The following is a 17,989-nucleotide window of genomic DNA, read 5'->3' as shown; positions in this document are numbered from 1 at the left end:
CAGCCTTTTAACGACACTCAAGATAAGGATCAAATCCATGGAAATCTCAGCCCCCAAACGGAGAAGGTATTCAGGCATGTTTATAGAGCTTTGTGTCTGTTAGTCACTGAAGTCTGAACACGCAGCTGAATCAGTAATAAAAAGACTGCTTAGTAGCAAGACATTAACAGGCTGTGAATTAAACAGAAAGGACACTACCTTAAAAGCTACAATTAAAGTACTTTATCATGATGCATGTGGTTTTTCTTCCTAAACTATTTTTTTGACCCGGTGAAGGACAGTATAATTTCCAAAGTGTGGCAGCAGAGAAAAATTTTATCCGATCCCAGTATTAGTTAGTAAGAAGTGGTAGGGGACAGGAAAAAGCAAGAACATTACATCTGTATAAGGCAAGCCTTCCAGGAAGTGGGAGTAAAGGGGTGCATATGGGGGGGGTTGCGAATGCCAGTGGGTACCACAGGCACGACACTGCGTAGTACGAGGCACTTAAACCCACTCTGACATCAGTGTTATTTTGGGATCTAAGTCAGCAGTTAAGTCAACTGCCACTAGCAATATTAAAACGGTTTTTAAAAAAGGAAGCAAAGTGACAGGTACAGGAAAAAGGAAACTGAAGAATGTAATAGATTGCCCAAATGTTTACAGTACTAACAAATACAAGGGTGCAGCTACTTTTCTGTGTCTGTAGAGCGCCTTGTGACACTGGGAACTCTCAGGTACTTCTACTGTAGCAAATAAGGTGACCTCCTCATAATCTGAGAAGCACAACCTGAAAACAATCACACACCTGTAACTGAGTGCCAACATATCTCTGTAGATCCACACTGCGTAATACCTCCAGCTCAGCACCCTCTACTCAAAACTCAAGAAAGTACTGACACCCCTCACAAAAGAAAAAAAAAGAATAAATCATATGTGCAGTGCACAAATACTTTCTGAAGGCGACAAAGAGGAAATCCTAAGTGTAGTTAAGACAGCATATACACATCAGGAAACTAAAATAATCCAAGAGCACGTAAAAACATTTATTGGGAAATTAAAAAGAGAAAAATTGAACCCACAGGCCACCTGAATACCTTCCTTTTTTAGAAAGGTGCCCACTTTTTTCAGGAACTATCCAATTTTGAAATAGAGTGACACTATCTTCTGAGCACACGTCCAAATCAGTCTCCTCTCAGTTCAGAAGTCACGTGAGTTAGTGTTATGTATCAAACTTAACAGTCATAGATCAAAATCCCTGGGATTTATCTTGTACAGTCCCCAGGGGTGTACATGTGACCTTGTGTAAGACATTACCACCTGAAGGCCTTCTAATCAATGGAGCTTGCAGCAGTTCCTCTCCTTCTAGAGAGCACCCCGCTGAAGAGGAACTCCGCTAGTGTGATACGCCGACTCCCATATCAAATTTGATTTGAATATTTCCAGCTCTTGAACAGAAACAAAAGAATCAATATGACCTGCAGTTCTGCCTGCCTGGGCTAGAGGAGTGCTCTTGGTATTTAGGTGGAATCAGAGAGTTCCTGCTTGTTATGAAGTGACCAACTGTGGCTGTAGAAGACTAAAAGGGAAAGCCCAAGGAAGCGAGGGCTGAGAACAAGAGGCAGAGTGTGGAAACAGAAAATGCACCCTTATTTAAATCAGCTCCACTGCACAGTTGGTAGAAGCAAACCCCCCAGAGGGCACAGAGGGAAAGGAAAACTGGAAAAACAGTTTGTGTGAATATTAAGTTTTTGCAAAAATCACCCATATGTATAGCATATATGAAGTGTAACAAAGAAAGACAAAGGGAATCACCAATGCCACACAAACCAGTTCAATAATTCACAAGCAAGTTGGAACAAAAGGAAGGAGATGAAGAAAGTTCCAATTTTATTATGCTATCAGGCTGAAAAAGACAGAGTTACCATTTAGGAGACGTTGAACATTGGTTCAAAATGAATTACTCGAATTTCCAAAAAAGTTAGGGGAAGTCATGATGGTCTTGGGTGAAAGAGGAAGTCTTCAGAGAGAAGTTGGGAGAAAATGGCTATATACAGGTACAGAATAAGTTATTAAGAATCATTTGCTGGAGTACCAATATAGAACTTGGGGAGTTAAAAGAAACAAACAGGCTGCAGGAAATTTCTCACCCTTCTTTTCTCTGCATGCTGAACAAACCCTTGTATTCAGAAGTACTTTGGACCACACCTTCATATAGTTCTAACGTTTCTAAATCATCAAACTATAGAAATGAACTGCTGGGTTCACCATAAAATATAGTTTGTAAGTCATAACTCTGGTAGCGGATGTTACTGCGTCCAGTTTTCTGTCCACTGCAGAGACAGGTGATCTGCATGCCAGCCCACACAAAGCTGGTGCTGCAGCTTTTAATATCAGTTAAGGAGCTTTGTTACCAAGCTACGTCTCAAAAGCAGAGAAGGTCTGTCTCAAGTCTGACGAAATTAAGGAACCCCACAGCTGTCTAAGTCAAACTTACATACATGATATGCACTTAAAAGTGTCATTTCCTCTGTGTTTACTTTGTTCTTGCACATGTCCAAAGGTTCAGTTGCTAGACAGTCAGTTTGCTGCTAGGAAGTAGGTAGATAGGAAGGAAGCTCTCAAAAGCTGCCATACCTTAACAGACAAGAGAGTCTACCACTCTTAAAGCACAACTGCAAAAACCCTATTCATCCTCCCCCTATACATAATAAAACAAAAAGCTAGTTTAAAAAAAAAAAATGACCCTAAAGTAAACAGCTAGAATAGTTAACTTGTTAGTTAACTTGTTTCAAGTTACAGACATAGCTTTTCAAATAGTTTAAGATTTACTACTCTGTAGCATAGTAATAGCGCTAAATCACCCACAAAGTTGTGAACTCCAGATGATTCCCACCCCTAGTATTTTGATCTAATTAAAACACCAGATCAGTTACAATCACATATTTCTGAACTTCTATACTGTAAGTTTTCTTTGGAATTTGTACTCAAAGTGAAGGCAGAAAACAAGCAAGTTAGAATGTGTGACTGCTACCTGACCGCATATTTCCTTCCATAAGAACAAACATCTAAGGCACACCAGTCATGGGCAGACTGTCTTTCTTACCTGTGCTCTCTCTTCATCGAATTCCAGGCAGCCCATACCATCCAGTCTCTGTAGATCTATCCAGCCTTTCCAGATTACACAGACACCATTGAGAATCATAGGTGCCTTCAAGTACACCTGAAATAAAAGCAAAACACATGCTATGAATTTTAAAGCATTTACACATGTCTGCATAACGAAAATACCGGTGCAGGAAGCTTCTATATGTATTCTTAGAAGAACATCCAAACCAGCTGGTAACATAAGACTCCACTTAACAGCTTCTCCTGCCTCCTTTCCAAGAACTCATTTTAATCAAGCGAGTGCTGTTCACTTTTGCCTACTGTACTGGATGGAATAAATTTAAGCTGTGTTCTCATTTTATAAACTGGCGTGCACCAGGATTTGGTTAGAATTCTGTTACTGCTTTCAGTTAAGAGTAACTGTTTTTCTTGTCAGCTTACCTTCGTGTCACAAAGGAAGTGGCGTGCTGCCAGACAGGGAGGATCCTTTACAGCACATTTAAATGGTTAAACGAACACATGCCTCTCCCTCCACCCCCAAGAAGCACTGTATTTTACTCCAATACATCAGCTCTTTCAACAAAGTACAAGCATCAGTTTCAGTCCTCCTCAAATCTACAAACCAGTCAGAGTGCAGTAAAATACACTATATACACACCATGCTAAAAATAAGGAAGTCTTCCTGTGTCTATTCTAGCATTTGTGAAAGGATTTTCAGAAGCAGCAACACCAGCTGATCAAAAACCATCTACAGCATCAGCCTGCACAGTGCCTTAAGCTACAGCAAGGAATAATGCATGAGCTTAAGGCCCTACATCTAGATAAGGGTAGACGATATAGTGATTTAAAGCAGAAGCAGTTCCCCTCCTGAAGACGAAAGATGAATCTCCACACAGGAAATTTAAAAAGAAGCAAATAAAACACTAAATGAGTTTAACACCCTATATTTAATGACATCAGCCTAAAAAAAAAAAAAAAAACACCACACAACAAAACCGCAGTAAACTTACCGAAATTGTAAAGAAAAAAAAAAATAAAAATCAACTTTCAGTAGTTATTTCAGCCTACTTTGCCAGCCAGACCCCCCATGGAACAGAAGTTCGGCTATGTTGAATTGCCAGAGCAACAAACCACGCACACAGGCCTGCACCCACTTCAGATTTAAAGACTGCCTAGACATTCAAAATCCCACCGAGTCTCTTCGGTCTTCAGAAGTGGTGCAGCTAAGAAGGGGAATTTTCACACAGAGTCTCCTTCAGCAGCTCTCAATTCATCCCCCGGCAAATCCTCATCAGCAAAGTATAATTGACCTTTAGTGCTACAACACATTTGAAAGCAGCCCGACTCTGCCTACCTGCTCAGTTCCACGCTTAACAGCTAAGGGAACTCAAGCAGAAAAAGGAAAGGCAAAGAGTTACAGGAGGTACAGAAGGAAGGTTTATCTAATGCAAAGGCTGTCCTGGTAAGCTGGAGCATGTGCCCTTTTGGGCTGTTTCTTAGGCTCTCTGCTTGTGACCACTTAGTGTCACCCTGATTTTCCTTTATAGAATCATGGAACGGTCTGGGTTGGAAGGGACCTTAAAGACCACCCAGTCCCACCCCCTGCCCTGGGCAGGGACACCTCCCACCAGACCAGGTTGCTCCAAGCCCCCTCCAACCTGGCCTTGAACCTCTCCAGGGATGGGGCAGCCACAGCTTCTCTGGGCTTCTCAGTCCCTGCTCCCTGCTGTGTGAGCACCTGGCACAATATTCTGTTAGGAAATCCGAGCAGTGGTATTTTTCTAGACATTTCCAGTGTGATAAAGCCATGCTTCCTGTATATTTCATGGTAAATGTTGCTTATATTTGCTGCAAACACCTTCTGTTCTCCTTGACTGCCACAAATGCCTTTTGGAGGGCTGCGGCTGGGTGTGGGATACGGTGGTGCCTCAGTGCTGGGGGATCATAGAATACTTTGGGTTGGAAGGGACCTGAAGCCCATCCAGTCCCACCCCCTGCACTGGGCAGGGACACCTCCCACCACACCAGGTTGCTCCAAGCCCCCTCCAACCTGGCCTTGAACCTCCAGGGATGGGGCAGCCACAGCTTCTCTGGGCAGCCTGGGCCAGGCTCTCACCACCCGCACAGCAAAGAAGTTCTTCCCCAGATCTCATCTCAGTCTCCCCTCTTTCAGTGTCAAACCCTTCCCCCTCCTCCTATGGCTCCCCTCCCTCATCCAGAGTCCCTCACCAGCTTTCCTGGAGCCCTTTTAGGGGCTGGAAGGGGCTTTAAGGTCTCCCCGGAGCCTTCTCTTCTCCAGGCTGAACCCCCCCAACTCTCTCAGCCTGTCCTCACAGCAGAGGGGCTCCAGCTCCTGGAGCATCTTCATGGCCTCCTCTGGCCCCGCTCCAACAGGTCCATGTCCTTCCTGTGCTGAACTTGACATACTTCAGTATGAAGTGACATAGTCTAGAAGCTTCAATTAGTACATATGCAGTAGCTCAATAACAAAGAAATAAAGGTCAGTTCAAGCACATCTTCTCTGTACCAGCTCTCCTACTGCAGGGTCTCTACTCCGAAGAGCAGAGACTGGTTTTCTGTCCCTGTACTCACAGCCCATCTCTGCAAGTCATCACACCTATGTCTTCCGAGATGACAGCACACCAGGCAGGGCGCAGACCTACCAGCCAACAGCCTTTGCGAGCAGAGGTGTCAGAACCAGCGTGAGTAAGATGTGGACTACCAGGAAACCACCTCCCACAGCCCTCATTTCAAGATTAATCATTTCAAACATACGAAATACAACATTACTCCCTTTCAGCAGAGTCTTCACTCATTCATCCGACAAATAAACGAAGTACACACCATCAATTTAATAGATGTGTTTAATTAGTTTGGAAGTGAAAGACAGTTAAAAAGGCTATTAGAATCAAGTCATTCTCTTCTAAGAATGCAGAATAATTCACAAGGAGGAAAAAAAAAAAAAAGCAGCATAATCTAACTACGGGCCTGTAAAGACAAAAGAGTCTGTACTCTAATGCCAGTTACTTTTTGCAGAAGCAAACAAGCATTTTGCTGATCTTCATTCAGGGTTTACCTTTCACCCAGCCTCCCATTATCCTTCTTGGCCCGCAACAAAATCCTGGGAAATCAGAAGTTACATAGGACTTCCCATAGATGACAAAAATCTAGCTTTTCAAGTTGTCCAGAATGAGAGTATTTTTTGTTTGTTTCTTTAACGAGGAATACGATGCTGCCACTAACTGCCTTGTTTCAGCAGCTATTCCATTGCCTTGGTGCATTATGTGCAAACAGGAGGTAGCCTGGCTGCGGCCGCCGAGGGCTCAGTACTTCAAATGCAACGCCTCACACATCACCTGGAAGCCCGAGCAGTGCTGGAAATTCTGTGTAAGTCTCCAGAAGTCAAAGGGGAAAAGGGAAAGAAGTTGACAGAGGTGATGTGATTACTGATGCCCACTACCTGCCCTAAGCACAGTGACCAAGAGCTGAGCTGGTGACAGAGCAGGTACCACTGAACCACTGGCACCCAGCCTGACCTTTCCAGATAAAGCACTCTGCCCTTGCTCCCCAGTCAGAGCCCTTAAAGCCCTACACCACCGCATGCAGGTCTTCAGAACGCAGACAATACACATTTTTCACCTCTGAAAGGATGAATGCCTTCGCAAGATATTTGAATTTTGGAATTACTGCACTAACTCAAGTTGACTATAATTCATATTGAAACCACATGTGCTTACGCGGGAACTTTTCTCCCAATACGACATACAATAAAGCACACTGGTGCTTTTTCCTTTATTTTAGAGAAAGGAATTTAGACTCCTTCCCCCCGCTTTCTGAAGAATGGAAACCACCTAAGACTGTGGCCCAAACGGTTTAACCACATATTTCCTTCTTTTCAGATAAAGCCATGCTGGTTCCCTTTCAATTTCCAAACTTAACAGAATTATTAACAAATTACTGCTCTTGTCTATGAGCACGTGATCTGTTATGGCACCTCAAAATCCAGGACACAAAGTTGTCCTTTGAAAAATTTCAGAATTCTCTATGCTGAAAGTTGCCTTAAGACAGTCACCTTCAGAAAGCTGCCAGTAAGACAGCAAAGGCAAAAGCCACATTATTTCTATAAAGACCTCAACTTCCCCCCTTAATATTACTGAGCTACACAATTTGATTAAAAGTAGTTATTCTAACAACGACATTCTTTTACCGGTTTCAAAGTTTTGTTGCTAACCCCAGATTAAGGGCGTTCATACAATTTTATAAATCCTGCCCAGATCCTTGGGTGCTTTTCATAATACTATCCTGAAGTCCTGTAAAACTCAGACATTTGGGTGAAAAGCACTAGAGAGTGGCAGGAAGAAGAAGGGGTTGAAAGCCAGGCAGTTACCAATTTCTTACTCAGTGGACGAATTTAATGCTACACAAAGAAATACCATTTAGGGACAATATAAGAACAAAAGATATACCGCACAGCTGTCTCCTTTCAGAGTATTGTCCGTTCTATGTACCAAACAACGTATGGCTTTTTTGACAGTGACAGTAGATGGTCGTGTAACTAAGTTAAGCATTATTATAAACAAATTGAAGGAGGAGAATAAGTTCTCCCTCATTTTGCACACACTGACAGAGCTGAAGTGAATTAGCTTGTTAGTTTACCTAGGTCTCAAAATCTATCACATACTGAAATCTGCAATTTTTACTAGCTTCTCCCAGCTGAGTTTTTGTCCAGGTGGCTGTTATGCAAAAGTTCCATTTCACTTCAAATTACCTCTTCCATGTCAGATTCCTACTACAAATCGAAGTAGCATTCGAAATTTTTAAACGAGAAAAGTAAACGTGTTACTTTTACATTGGAAACGGGCTTTTAGTGTTAGAACAAATACTCTGTCTGCTGACTGAACCACTAGCAAGAGTAAACGCTCTTATCTCTGAGCAGATTATCTGGATGGAGGATGAACAGCACCATAAACACGCGTAAACTTGAGAACTGCGCTGCACCAATATACTAGCTGTTGAGCTGCATTTGTGCTTTCTCAGCCCACCAGCTGGCTTGATCTCAAGGACCTCTGTGCCCCACCTTCCATATATAGTGGATCTCACCTTCCTTTTTGTACTCTTTCAACTGATGTTATTTCTTTTCATCTGCATTTAAATGAGCAACCCTCTCCTCCGACTCCAACTAACTGGGAGTTAGCTTTGTTGATAAAAATAGGCAGGGACTTGGCTCCTGTACTACCATTCGTTCATATTTTAAAAGCCAAACTTGATTTGAATATAGCGAAGCAGACAGAGGACGATTCTCAATGACTTTAAAAAAAACTTGCTTTACTTGAGCACCAGACGCAAAACCTCAGTTTCACATCCTATTTTAGTCCTCTAGTAAATCCTTATCTCACAACACCAGAGTACTTAAGTGATGTGCTATAGATACGCTATCGGTATGCTCCATCCACACATCCTGCAGTTACAGAAAGTGTCCCTTCTCCCTAAAGCAACCAAGCTTTTTCCTCCCCAGCCATGGCCCACAGTTCTCACCGCCCACTGACTCGTGAATCAGCACGCTCTCAACAGCCACCGACAGACCCAACTTCACCCCCCACTCTCCGAAAACACCAGTCCCCAGTGAAGCGGTACAGTCCCCTCCCTCCTCTTTCCTTTTTCCCAGCACGCTGGGGAAAAAAGCATTCTTTCAGAAGAGGCTGAGTTCTGACTCACCGCCTGCCTCATCACACACACATCTGCCCATTCAGAGCTGCTCGCACAAGCTGCCTCTCCCCCAGCCTTGATCCCACCTTCCCCTGAATCATACCCCACTTTCAAATATTTAAACAGCACTCTCCCCAGTGACTTCATATATGAAACGCTGACCACTAAGAAAGAAACAGCTGTAAACATTTACTCCCGAGGAAGAAAGATGTTAAATCGGTTAAGGCTAACCTCATCATTTCAGCTTCTCTTAACATAGTCTGTACACGCTGCCGAGTAAACAGAGACTACCATTCAAAATGTTCAAGTAGGAAATTATGTATTCCTCTCTTTCCTTTAACAGAAATCTGAAGGGAGCGTACTTGCACTTTCATAGCTAAAATGCGGTGGTCTTGCCATACAGATTTGAGTCAGTGCCCCCCTTCCTAAATATCAAGACTCACTTTCACATCATAGTCAGAGAAGGGGGGGTGTCAAGAATATATGATACCCTGGGTGTCAAGAAGGGGGGAAGAGCATGAGAGAGGAAGCAATCTATGACACACCAAAAAAACCCAACAAACCAAAAACCCAAAAAGAAAAAAAAAACACTTTTCTAAAACTCTTCCAACTATCCACTAAAGTCCTCAATTATTCGGGGAACAAAACAGAATAGCACCTTCATTAGTGTAACAACCGAAGTTATAGCAAAAGCTGACAACTCCACACAAGGCTTCAGACTCCACTTTTAGATACTGATCACTCATATTTTAATAGAAACTTACGAAAAACAACCAGGTCACAGACAGGAGTTTACAGCATTTATCAGACTTTAAGTTCAATTCTGAAACATAACACTTGTAACATAGCTTTAGCTGGGAATGAAACAGTAAATAGAAACAGTTGAAAAGAATTCAATTTAGAAAGTCATTATGAGAGAAAGAGACTTTTCAGATGAGTGAAAGAGACTTTTCAGCGTTTTTAATCTTAGAACAATAGACACATCACTAGAAATCAGAACTCAAAAATCCAACAAATTTAGATCAATCCTTCTGTCACATGCCTCAAAGCATATTATTATTCTTCCTTTAAAGACAAAATGTTTTCTAAGTTATTTTGAAAGCTACATCTTGAAACAGCTTCCACTATATGAAAATGAGTTTTTGTTAAAATTTAAGCCTTACGCTATTCTGTAAAAACGCAAAGGAAGTGACGCTTCCTGACACAAGAGTCTTTCCTAAACAGTTGTACATGGATGACCCAGCTGTGGCTTTCAAGATGAATACAGCTCTAAGTTTCTCACGGGTGGCACCCAAGTCACAACCCCCGGACAGCAGCCCCTCGCTGGCCTCGGGACCCCTGGGAAGGGGCTGCCCTGGGCCACCGCAGCGGGCACAGCAGACGCCGCAGCTCCCAGCACCACCATTTCTCTGCCTGAGACCTGTTCCTGAAGCTCCTCTGTCTTGTCATTGCACCGAGACATTTCACTTGCAACTTCAGACTTACGGAAATAATTTGGAAAGAGGTTGGCAAGGGCAGGACTGTCCAAGTTGTAGTGCATGAAATGTTCTTTGGGAAAAGCCCGTTTGAGCTTTCTAGTTCTCTTCTTTCCTCTGTGTTACCTACACCTGCCATAACGCCCACCCAAAACCCAAACAGACCAAAAGCCAACCACCCAGGCATTAGTTTCTGGAAAGAAAGTTTAACATTCAAAATGAAATAGGGTTACTCTATTTCATCAGCTATGACAAAGGTGGATTCCTCAAGCAAAACCAAAAAGATTAACAAAACAGTATGCTTGCTAAGAGTCTCAGTCTAGACTGTTACTCTTAGAAAAAAAAAAAAAAAGGAAGAAAATAAAAGTTCTAAATGCAGTCTTTCATACCACAACATTTTAAGATTCAAAAAGCAGAGGAAATACAAATTCACCCACTGTGAGGAACAAACTATCTTGAAGAAAAGAATTTGCTGAAATACAAAATATCCCATGGTCTGCTAATAGCTTATACTAGAATTTTAATAGCAGCAAGTAAAAACAGCTGAGCACAGGGCTAACCGACTGTATTATTTGCAGGGGTTTGTTATATACAATCAGTTAAAATAGCTGTTAAAGATTTTAAACCCCTGTATTTTCCCCCCTTTAGAGAACTATATCCCTGGGTCATTCTGCTTCTCCTTAAAGTCCATTAATGAATTTGCAACTATGACTTAATTTCTCAAGAGTTTAAATTTAGCCTGAGCCTTATCAAAATACTGTACCTGCCAGACTCAAGAGTCAAAGGGATACAATTATTTTTTTTTTAATCTAAATTTTAGACTCTTTGATGCATCCACCCCCCTCTCCGAAACCTATAATTTATACTGCATATGCTAATAGATATATATACACATGCTAATGTCAAAGGGGAGCCAAGATACAGCTTAAAATCATATATTAGATTAAGGCATTTCACAGCCAAGGAAAAAAAAATAAAACAAAAAAATTCCAGAAGTTCCATTCAAGACAACCAACAATACACAAAAAAAAGCTATTTTAGCTCTCTAATTATAGCAGAAGGTGTTTGGGTAACAAGTGATAGCATTCCCTCGGTGTATTCCCTGAGGAAGGAGTGCACTTCACAACTAGGAAACCATCTCAGAAAATACTTGCTACAATTTTCAATTTCATAGCAAAGCCTGACGGTCTGCTATCATGTACTTCGGCCAATTTTTAAGTATGCTTATGTAAGTCACCTGTTTTTATTACAAATATCACTGAAGTTCTACAAAACGTCCATCTAGATAAGACTCAGATGCAACTCAATCCATTTTTACAATTCTATGGAGTAAAAATATCCATGCATGGACTCACATTAAAAATGTCTTTGTGAGTAGTATCAGAGCTGTGACAAAACCTCTCTCAACACTCTTTCTGGTTACTGAAATACTACAGTGATGGTTTTTGTTTTGGTTTCCAAAACTTCAAAGAAAGTACAGCAGAATAATCTTCCTCGCTCTACTGCAGAAACAGAATTTACAAGTCACTTTCATAAAACTTGATATTTTCATGGTTTTTTGGTTGTTATTTATCAGGTTTTTTCTGCATCAACTATGTAATCATGACTCCTTTTTGAAAGCAGATCAATGTTTCATTAAATTATGCAGGTTACTATTTCAGTTAACTAAAAAAACAAGTCTGTAAAACCGAGAACGGATATGAAGCGTTAAGGATGTCAGACCAAATGCGATGAAAATCTGTGGAAACTACAGCACTTTATTCCTGGATTAAGTTCACTGGTCAGAACTTATGCTAAGAAACTAGCAGAGAAAAATCTGCACAGAAATTATACTCATCATTTAATAACAAATAACCCCCCAGGCACAGTTCATCATTCCAAAATACTGCAATTGCTGGACTGAGCAGGAAATACTACACTTGACCAAAACGACCGAAAAAAAAAACACCACCCCAATACAAGCAAAAAGTAGGTGGCTTCTTGTTTCCACAGTGTCACTACAAAAAGGCCTAATGCCTCCCAACGTGACTTGTGTCTCATGCTCAGACTCATATCCATTTGCCTTCAAAAAGACAAATCCAACCACATAGCTGGAACCGAGAATCAACAAAAATGCAATGAGCAGAATATAAAGATAATCTGAAACGCAAATAAATGCTGGGGGTTTCCCCTGTGGAACTTTACAGGGTCTTTTATCAGTACATCTTTACCACTAGATTCTACACGAGAAAGATGGCTGGATTTTAAATCTACTCTCCCAAAGCAGCACGCATTAAGAAAGACCAAACTTTTCTTGCAACATTTAAAAAGAATAAATGTTTTTGCAGCAAAAGATTGCCAGGAGACTGCTGCTGTTTTGCTGCTGCAAGCCTGCACGCACCTAACTGACAAGTGCTTATGCTCACAAAACCAGTTAACTCACAAGGACGCACACCGTTTTCTGCCACGTTGACAGAATATATTTTCCAGACGGAAATTTCAAAATTGGTTGGAAAATTAGTACTTTTTACAAGCTTTCAAAAAAATAGCATAGCAAAAAAAAAAAGTTATAACTAGAAACTACAACAGAAGGTTAGAAAGAGTGGTTCATCTAAAACACATCATTTACACACCGTGCTACCTGTGTGCAAATACACAGCCTGTTAAACCTGTGGTTTTGAACTAAAAATTCAAAACGCATGATGCAAGTATACTCAATTAAAAGATACCCGATTTTGACAACATGGGCAAGCAACTAATAAAAACCATTCAGGAACTGACTTGAGCAGGAGAGGGGCAAGAAAAGTTGCCTCTTCTGCCCTCTGGCAGTTCTTGAGCACTTTAAACAGCCTCATCCTTCCCCCTTAAGCAGCATTCAAGTCTGGAAAAACTACATGAACATTTATTCAACAAGTAGTGCTGCATCAAGCCTTAAAACAATGCGAGTAATTTTTTGTCTTCTGTATACCATAACAACTATGTAGCTTGCATCATCCAATAAAATTCCATAGTGTCATAATTATTCTGTGCAAAACTATCATCTTCTGCAGAGATTCATCATTAGCAATGGCTGGGAACCGTCTTTAACAGACTAACTAGCACTTTTAGATATATGTTTAATACCAAGTTCTCCAAACAGAAAAATCGTGGGGAAAAAAAAAAAAAAAATCAACACAGTTATTAAGAGACTGAATAATATGAATACAGGTTTGGTTAGCCAAATCGCAACAAGAATTTTCCCAGCACAAGACCAGAAAAGGACAGAACCAACACTGTGTGATCCACGGGAGAGCAGAACGGATTTAAATCCTTATGCACTATTTATTTTTATACCCTATAAACCACTCAGTGATTCATTTTCTTGAAGTTCAAAAAATGTATAGCTGACATCAGCTATACTCACCCAAAAGTCTGATTCCCACGTCTAGGTATCAGAATAGAGTTTAAAAAAATTTCACACCGCTTCTCCGAATGCTTTGTCAGGAAAGCACCATGCTGTATGTGTCACAAACAGCTTGTTGTAAGAGCTTTTGAAGTGATTAGAAACATCAGCTTTCTGGTTTCTGTAGTTTTCTGCTACAACCAGGCTACCAGGTTCCACAATCACATTGCGGGGCACTGTACCGATTCCCCTAGTTTGAGGCATCTGGACGCGAGATGATTGCCCACTGCCCCTCTACTCACATGAAAAATGTTTGCCCTCAATATGTTAAAAAAACCCCAATAATCAAAGAATATCAAGCTTTATAAAGAAATCCTCAAATGCTCTTTATTAGTATGAGAAAAATACGCTACTATGGTTGTTTTACTTTGTCAAGATGCCTTCCTGCCCTAGTTTTCCTGTTCTTAAGCATTCTTTAGGCTCGTATTAGTTTTTCAAAAAGAAAAAGTCCAATAATGCCTCTACTGAAGAATGTAAGCTTTTCCCATTGGTGGTTTTTTTTTTTTTTTTTTACATCTATTTTATTTTTTGCAAGAAAAACACTGGCTGAAAGGAAGCTAAAAATTCTTGTCACTTCTTCTTGTCACCTCCAACCTGTTCTGCCAAACAATGCTGGCTACTCCTTAACTGCCATCAAAAGATATTTCATCAGGACATAAAAGCCCATATCAAGTGTTCCAGAGCTGCTTTCTTCCCTAAATTTCAGACCTAAAAGTATTTGAAATATGCGATAGACGCTTTTGACCTCGCTCACTGTATTTCAATAGAAAATTAAAATTTAATAACTCTTACTGTAAAAATTATGTCAGGTTTAATGTCATGTCCTTTTGTCACCTTCCATAGGTTTTACATTCTGTATTTATACCGAGATGAAGAGATAAAACAAGTTGCATACCCAGAAGTCCCACGACGTAGAGCTGCTGCCTGCAACTGTCCAAGCAAAGCATCTTAACATACAGAAAGAAGGCAGAAGTTCTGCACAGACACCTCAAGTAGCTACAATTTGCATCTCATACAAGTCTAGATATTACTCTAACAGAAAACATACAGACTTGCTGCTTCAACAAAACATCCAGCATCAGCTTTTCCCCCAAAAATGATCCTTTCATTAGCGCTCATCTTGGAAGAGCAGTCTTGTGCAAGAGTCCTCATTTTTTTTCCCATATTATTGTCACAGTACATATTTCACCAGGCCAACTTGTTAAAAATCAAATATGCAATTATGCAAGCTAATTAGCTCATTTTGTTACTTGTGCTTTGGACAATAAAGCCTGAAGTAACATTTCAATAACTTTCAGAAAAATTACAGTTTCTTGTAGCAAATGTTTCATCATCTTATTGAATTTTTCTTTTTTTTTTTCATATGAAGTATTAAGTGATTTTCACAGGGAAACACACATCCTCAACAGCGATGCTCTTATTTCTCTCATTCATTTATAAGAAGAGCAGAGAACCATAATGTTAACAACTTTGCTTAGTAAGTGGAGACTGATATGCAAACAAGAGGATTCAACAATCCAACTGTCTGGATTTCTTCCAGTAGCTATGCTGCAGAGATCTCAAGTACCACTTTCATCCACACAGCACTCATCTGTCCTTATATATAGCTTGTTTCCAAATGCAAAATTTAGCTTACTAACTCTGGGTTTGTTCCTCTTCTGGGAAACTTTTGGATAACGGAAGAGTAAATTTGAAGCCTTGTCCATGCAACTCTAATGGGTGCATTTAGACCACTGGAAAAAGTTCAGGATAATATATAAAATATGGCTGAATGACTGCTTCTACAACATGCAATAAAAGCTAATCAAAAGCAGACCTTAAGTATTCGGGACCTACAGAAAGGGTTGGTAGGTAGGCATCACAAACCCCACAGCCATGCCGCAAGTACCGTTCATAAGCCTTGTTTCAAACTGGCATGGTCACCGCATGCACCGTAACGTAACAAACAAGGCTGCGTGCGGTAACACAAGCATTTGGAGGATGGGAGGAGTGAAAGGATTACAGGGAAAAGGCTGTGGATACTTGTCACATGAGAGATGCCTGGTGTGACTCATGCTCCAGTGGCAGAGGGCACCCTACGGTAAATCACTCTTCAGGAACAACTGTCCAAATCTCACAGGACAACGTGTACCTAACGAGCTATGAGCAATAAAGATCTCTCCCCCCCAAAATCCAAGCTCCTGACTGTTAACAGTGTATGAACTGGATGCAGATAGAGGCATCTCCCAGTTTGGAGGGAAAGTGAATAAGCAAAGATACACTATGACTTTCTGGCTTCAAGTGGAGTTTCAATTAAACAGCTCTCCTCGATGCAATAGCAGGTCATGATGACTAACACCCCAAAGTATCTAGGCAAAACAAGAAAAAGTTGTACTCTCCTCTAAAGGAAAAATGGTATAGGAGAATGATGGATCCGGGGAAAAAAAAAAGAGAAGGAAAGAAGAAAAAAGAAACTGAGCGGTCTCTACTAAATAGTAAGACATTCTTAAGCACAAACACAAGAATAAAATCTAGAATCACAAGCATCTATAGAAAACTAGCATTTAACTCAAACCATATAGATGATCCTGGATGAAGACTGATCAAGGAAAGTGGATTCTTCTCACTGACCAAGCCTTTGCAGGACTCCCACCACACAACTCCAAGGTAAAATTAAGCTGTTTAGCCAGGCTGAGTACAACCTGGATACACCACTGAACCCATTTGTCTGCTGTCAGAATAACCGCACACTGACTTTCTTGTTTAAAGCTGACAGAAGAAGTCTGAGAAGGGCAAAAAGGAACGACAGGGATGTGCGCTTCACCAGGGCAACACCACTTCCCTTGGCTGAAGCAGGCAAAAGCCCCTGGAAGGGCCCGAGCACACAGACAACTCAGCAGCTGATGTACCTTCACTGACCACCAGCTGCTCTTCACACAAGAGCCTATCCCAGTTCCCACAATGTTTTGGGGTGGTGGGCCATCAGGCAGATTCAAGTAGGAGGATGAAGAGTTTTTTAAGGGCACTCCGGAAAAGCACGGGCCCTGAGGACAGGCACCAGTCAAATCCTCTATGTTCCACATTCTTGAAGTAAACTGGAACTAAGCCAGAAGTGGAATCAGAATCACAGAATGGTTTGGGTGGGAAGGGACATTTCAAGCCCATCCAATCCCACCCCTGCCCTGGGCAGGGACACCTCCCAACAGACCAGGTTGCTCCAAGTCCCCTCCAACCTGGCCTTGAACAACCCCTCCAGGGATGGGGCAGCCACAGCTTCTCTGGGCAACCTGGGCCAGGCTCTCACCAACCTCACAGCAAAGAGTTTCCTCCTGAGATCTCATCTCAGTCTCCCCTCTTTCAGTGTCAAACCCTTCCCCCTCCTCCTATGGCTCCCCTCCCTGATCCAGAGTCCCCCCCCAGCTTTCCTGGAGCCCCTTGAGGGACTGGAAGGGGCTCTAAGGTCTCCCCGGAGCCTTCTCTTCTCCAGGCTGAACCCCCCCAACTCTCTCAGCCTGTCCTCACAGCAGAGGGACTCCAGCCCTCCCAGCATCTTCATGGCCTCCTCTGTATCATTCTGCTAGCACAAAGGCAGAAAACAGCAGATGAACATGACAAAAATGTGACCCCAAAATACCGTTACCCTAACCCCGCAGTGGATCACGGAACTAGCTAAAAATCAGTCAAGGACTGTACAGAGCTACACAATGAACTTCAGCTTGACTTCACACCTGGAATCAACAAGACTCTTCTTTTTTTTTTTTTAAAGTAAGCATACCTAAAGAAAGAAAAAAAGAAAGCTGATAATCCAACTTTGTTTGAATGAATTAATGTTTCATCTAAATTCTTCAGAAAGTAGTGGGGACCAAAGTAAAGAAAGTAAAACTTCCAATTCAATACAGGCTAGCACTGATACTCAGATATTTCTCATAAATTAAGCCTTCGCTTTCCAAGCAAATTCCACTGGGTACACTGTGATCCTACGTTTGACTGGAAATTGCATTTGCTCAGAAAATGGAGCAGCCAATACACCATCCCAATGATGTATGAAATTATACTGCTAAAGTCAGAAAAGAAAAAGTTGATTTGAGGACAAGTCCTATCTATCAAACCTCTAGCGAGAAAAGAGGGCACAAGTGGAAAACCAGTGCTGTGGGCTGCGATTTAAATACAGGGTTTTTTTTATTCAAATACAGCACCTTTCTTTCACATTACATTTCTGTCACCGCTGGAATGTCTGCAGCAAAACAGATTTTAAGTTTTTTTAGATTCATCCAAGCACTTAACATCAACTTATAGCCAAATAAAATTTCCTAGTTAGGAC

At 41.4% G+C, this 17,989-nt stretch overlaps 1 protein-coding gene across 4 annotated transcripts in view; it reads right to left on the bottom strand.

Annotated features, from left to right (window-relative positions):
* CBFB (core-binding factor subunit beta) overlaps window positions 1-17,989 on the bottom strand; it is a 47,250-nt gene that overhangs the window by 20,496 nt on the left and 8,765 nt on the right. For 3 of the 4 annotated variants that reach the window (XM_074152083.1, XM_074152082.1, XM_074152084.1), the window contains one exon: window positions 3,086-3,202. The exons of the other annotated variant lie outside the window; for it this stretch is intronic. In XM_074152083.1, the coding sequence (XP_074008184.1) occupies window positions 3,086-3,202 (117 nt within the window). The remainder of the gene's footprint in view (window positions 1-3,085; window positions 3,203-17,989) is intronic. 4 annotated transcript variants of the gene reach the window in all.

Source organism: Numenius arquata, chromosome 8, assembly GCF_964106895.1.
Source record: "Numenius arquata chromosome 8, bNumArq3.hap1.1, whole genome shotgun sequence".
NCBI lineage: Eukaryota > Metazoa > Chordata > Aves > Charadriiformes > Scolopacidae > Numenius > Numenius arquata.
The sequence above is the reverse complement of the archived record's forward strand: the minus strand, read 5'-3'. Positions and strand labels throughout refer to the sequence as shown.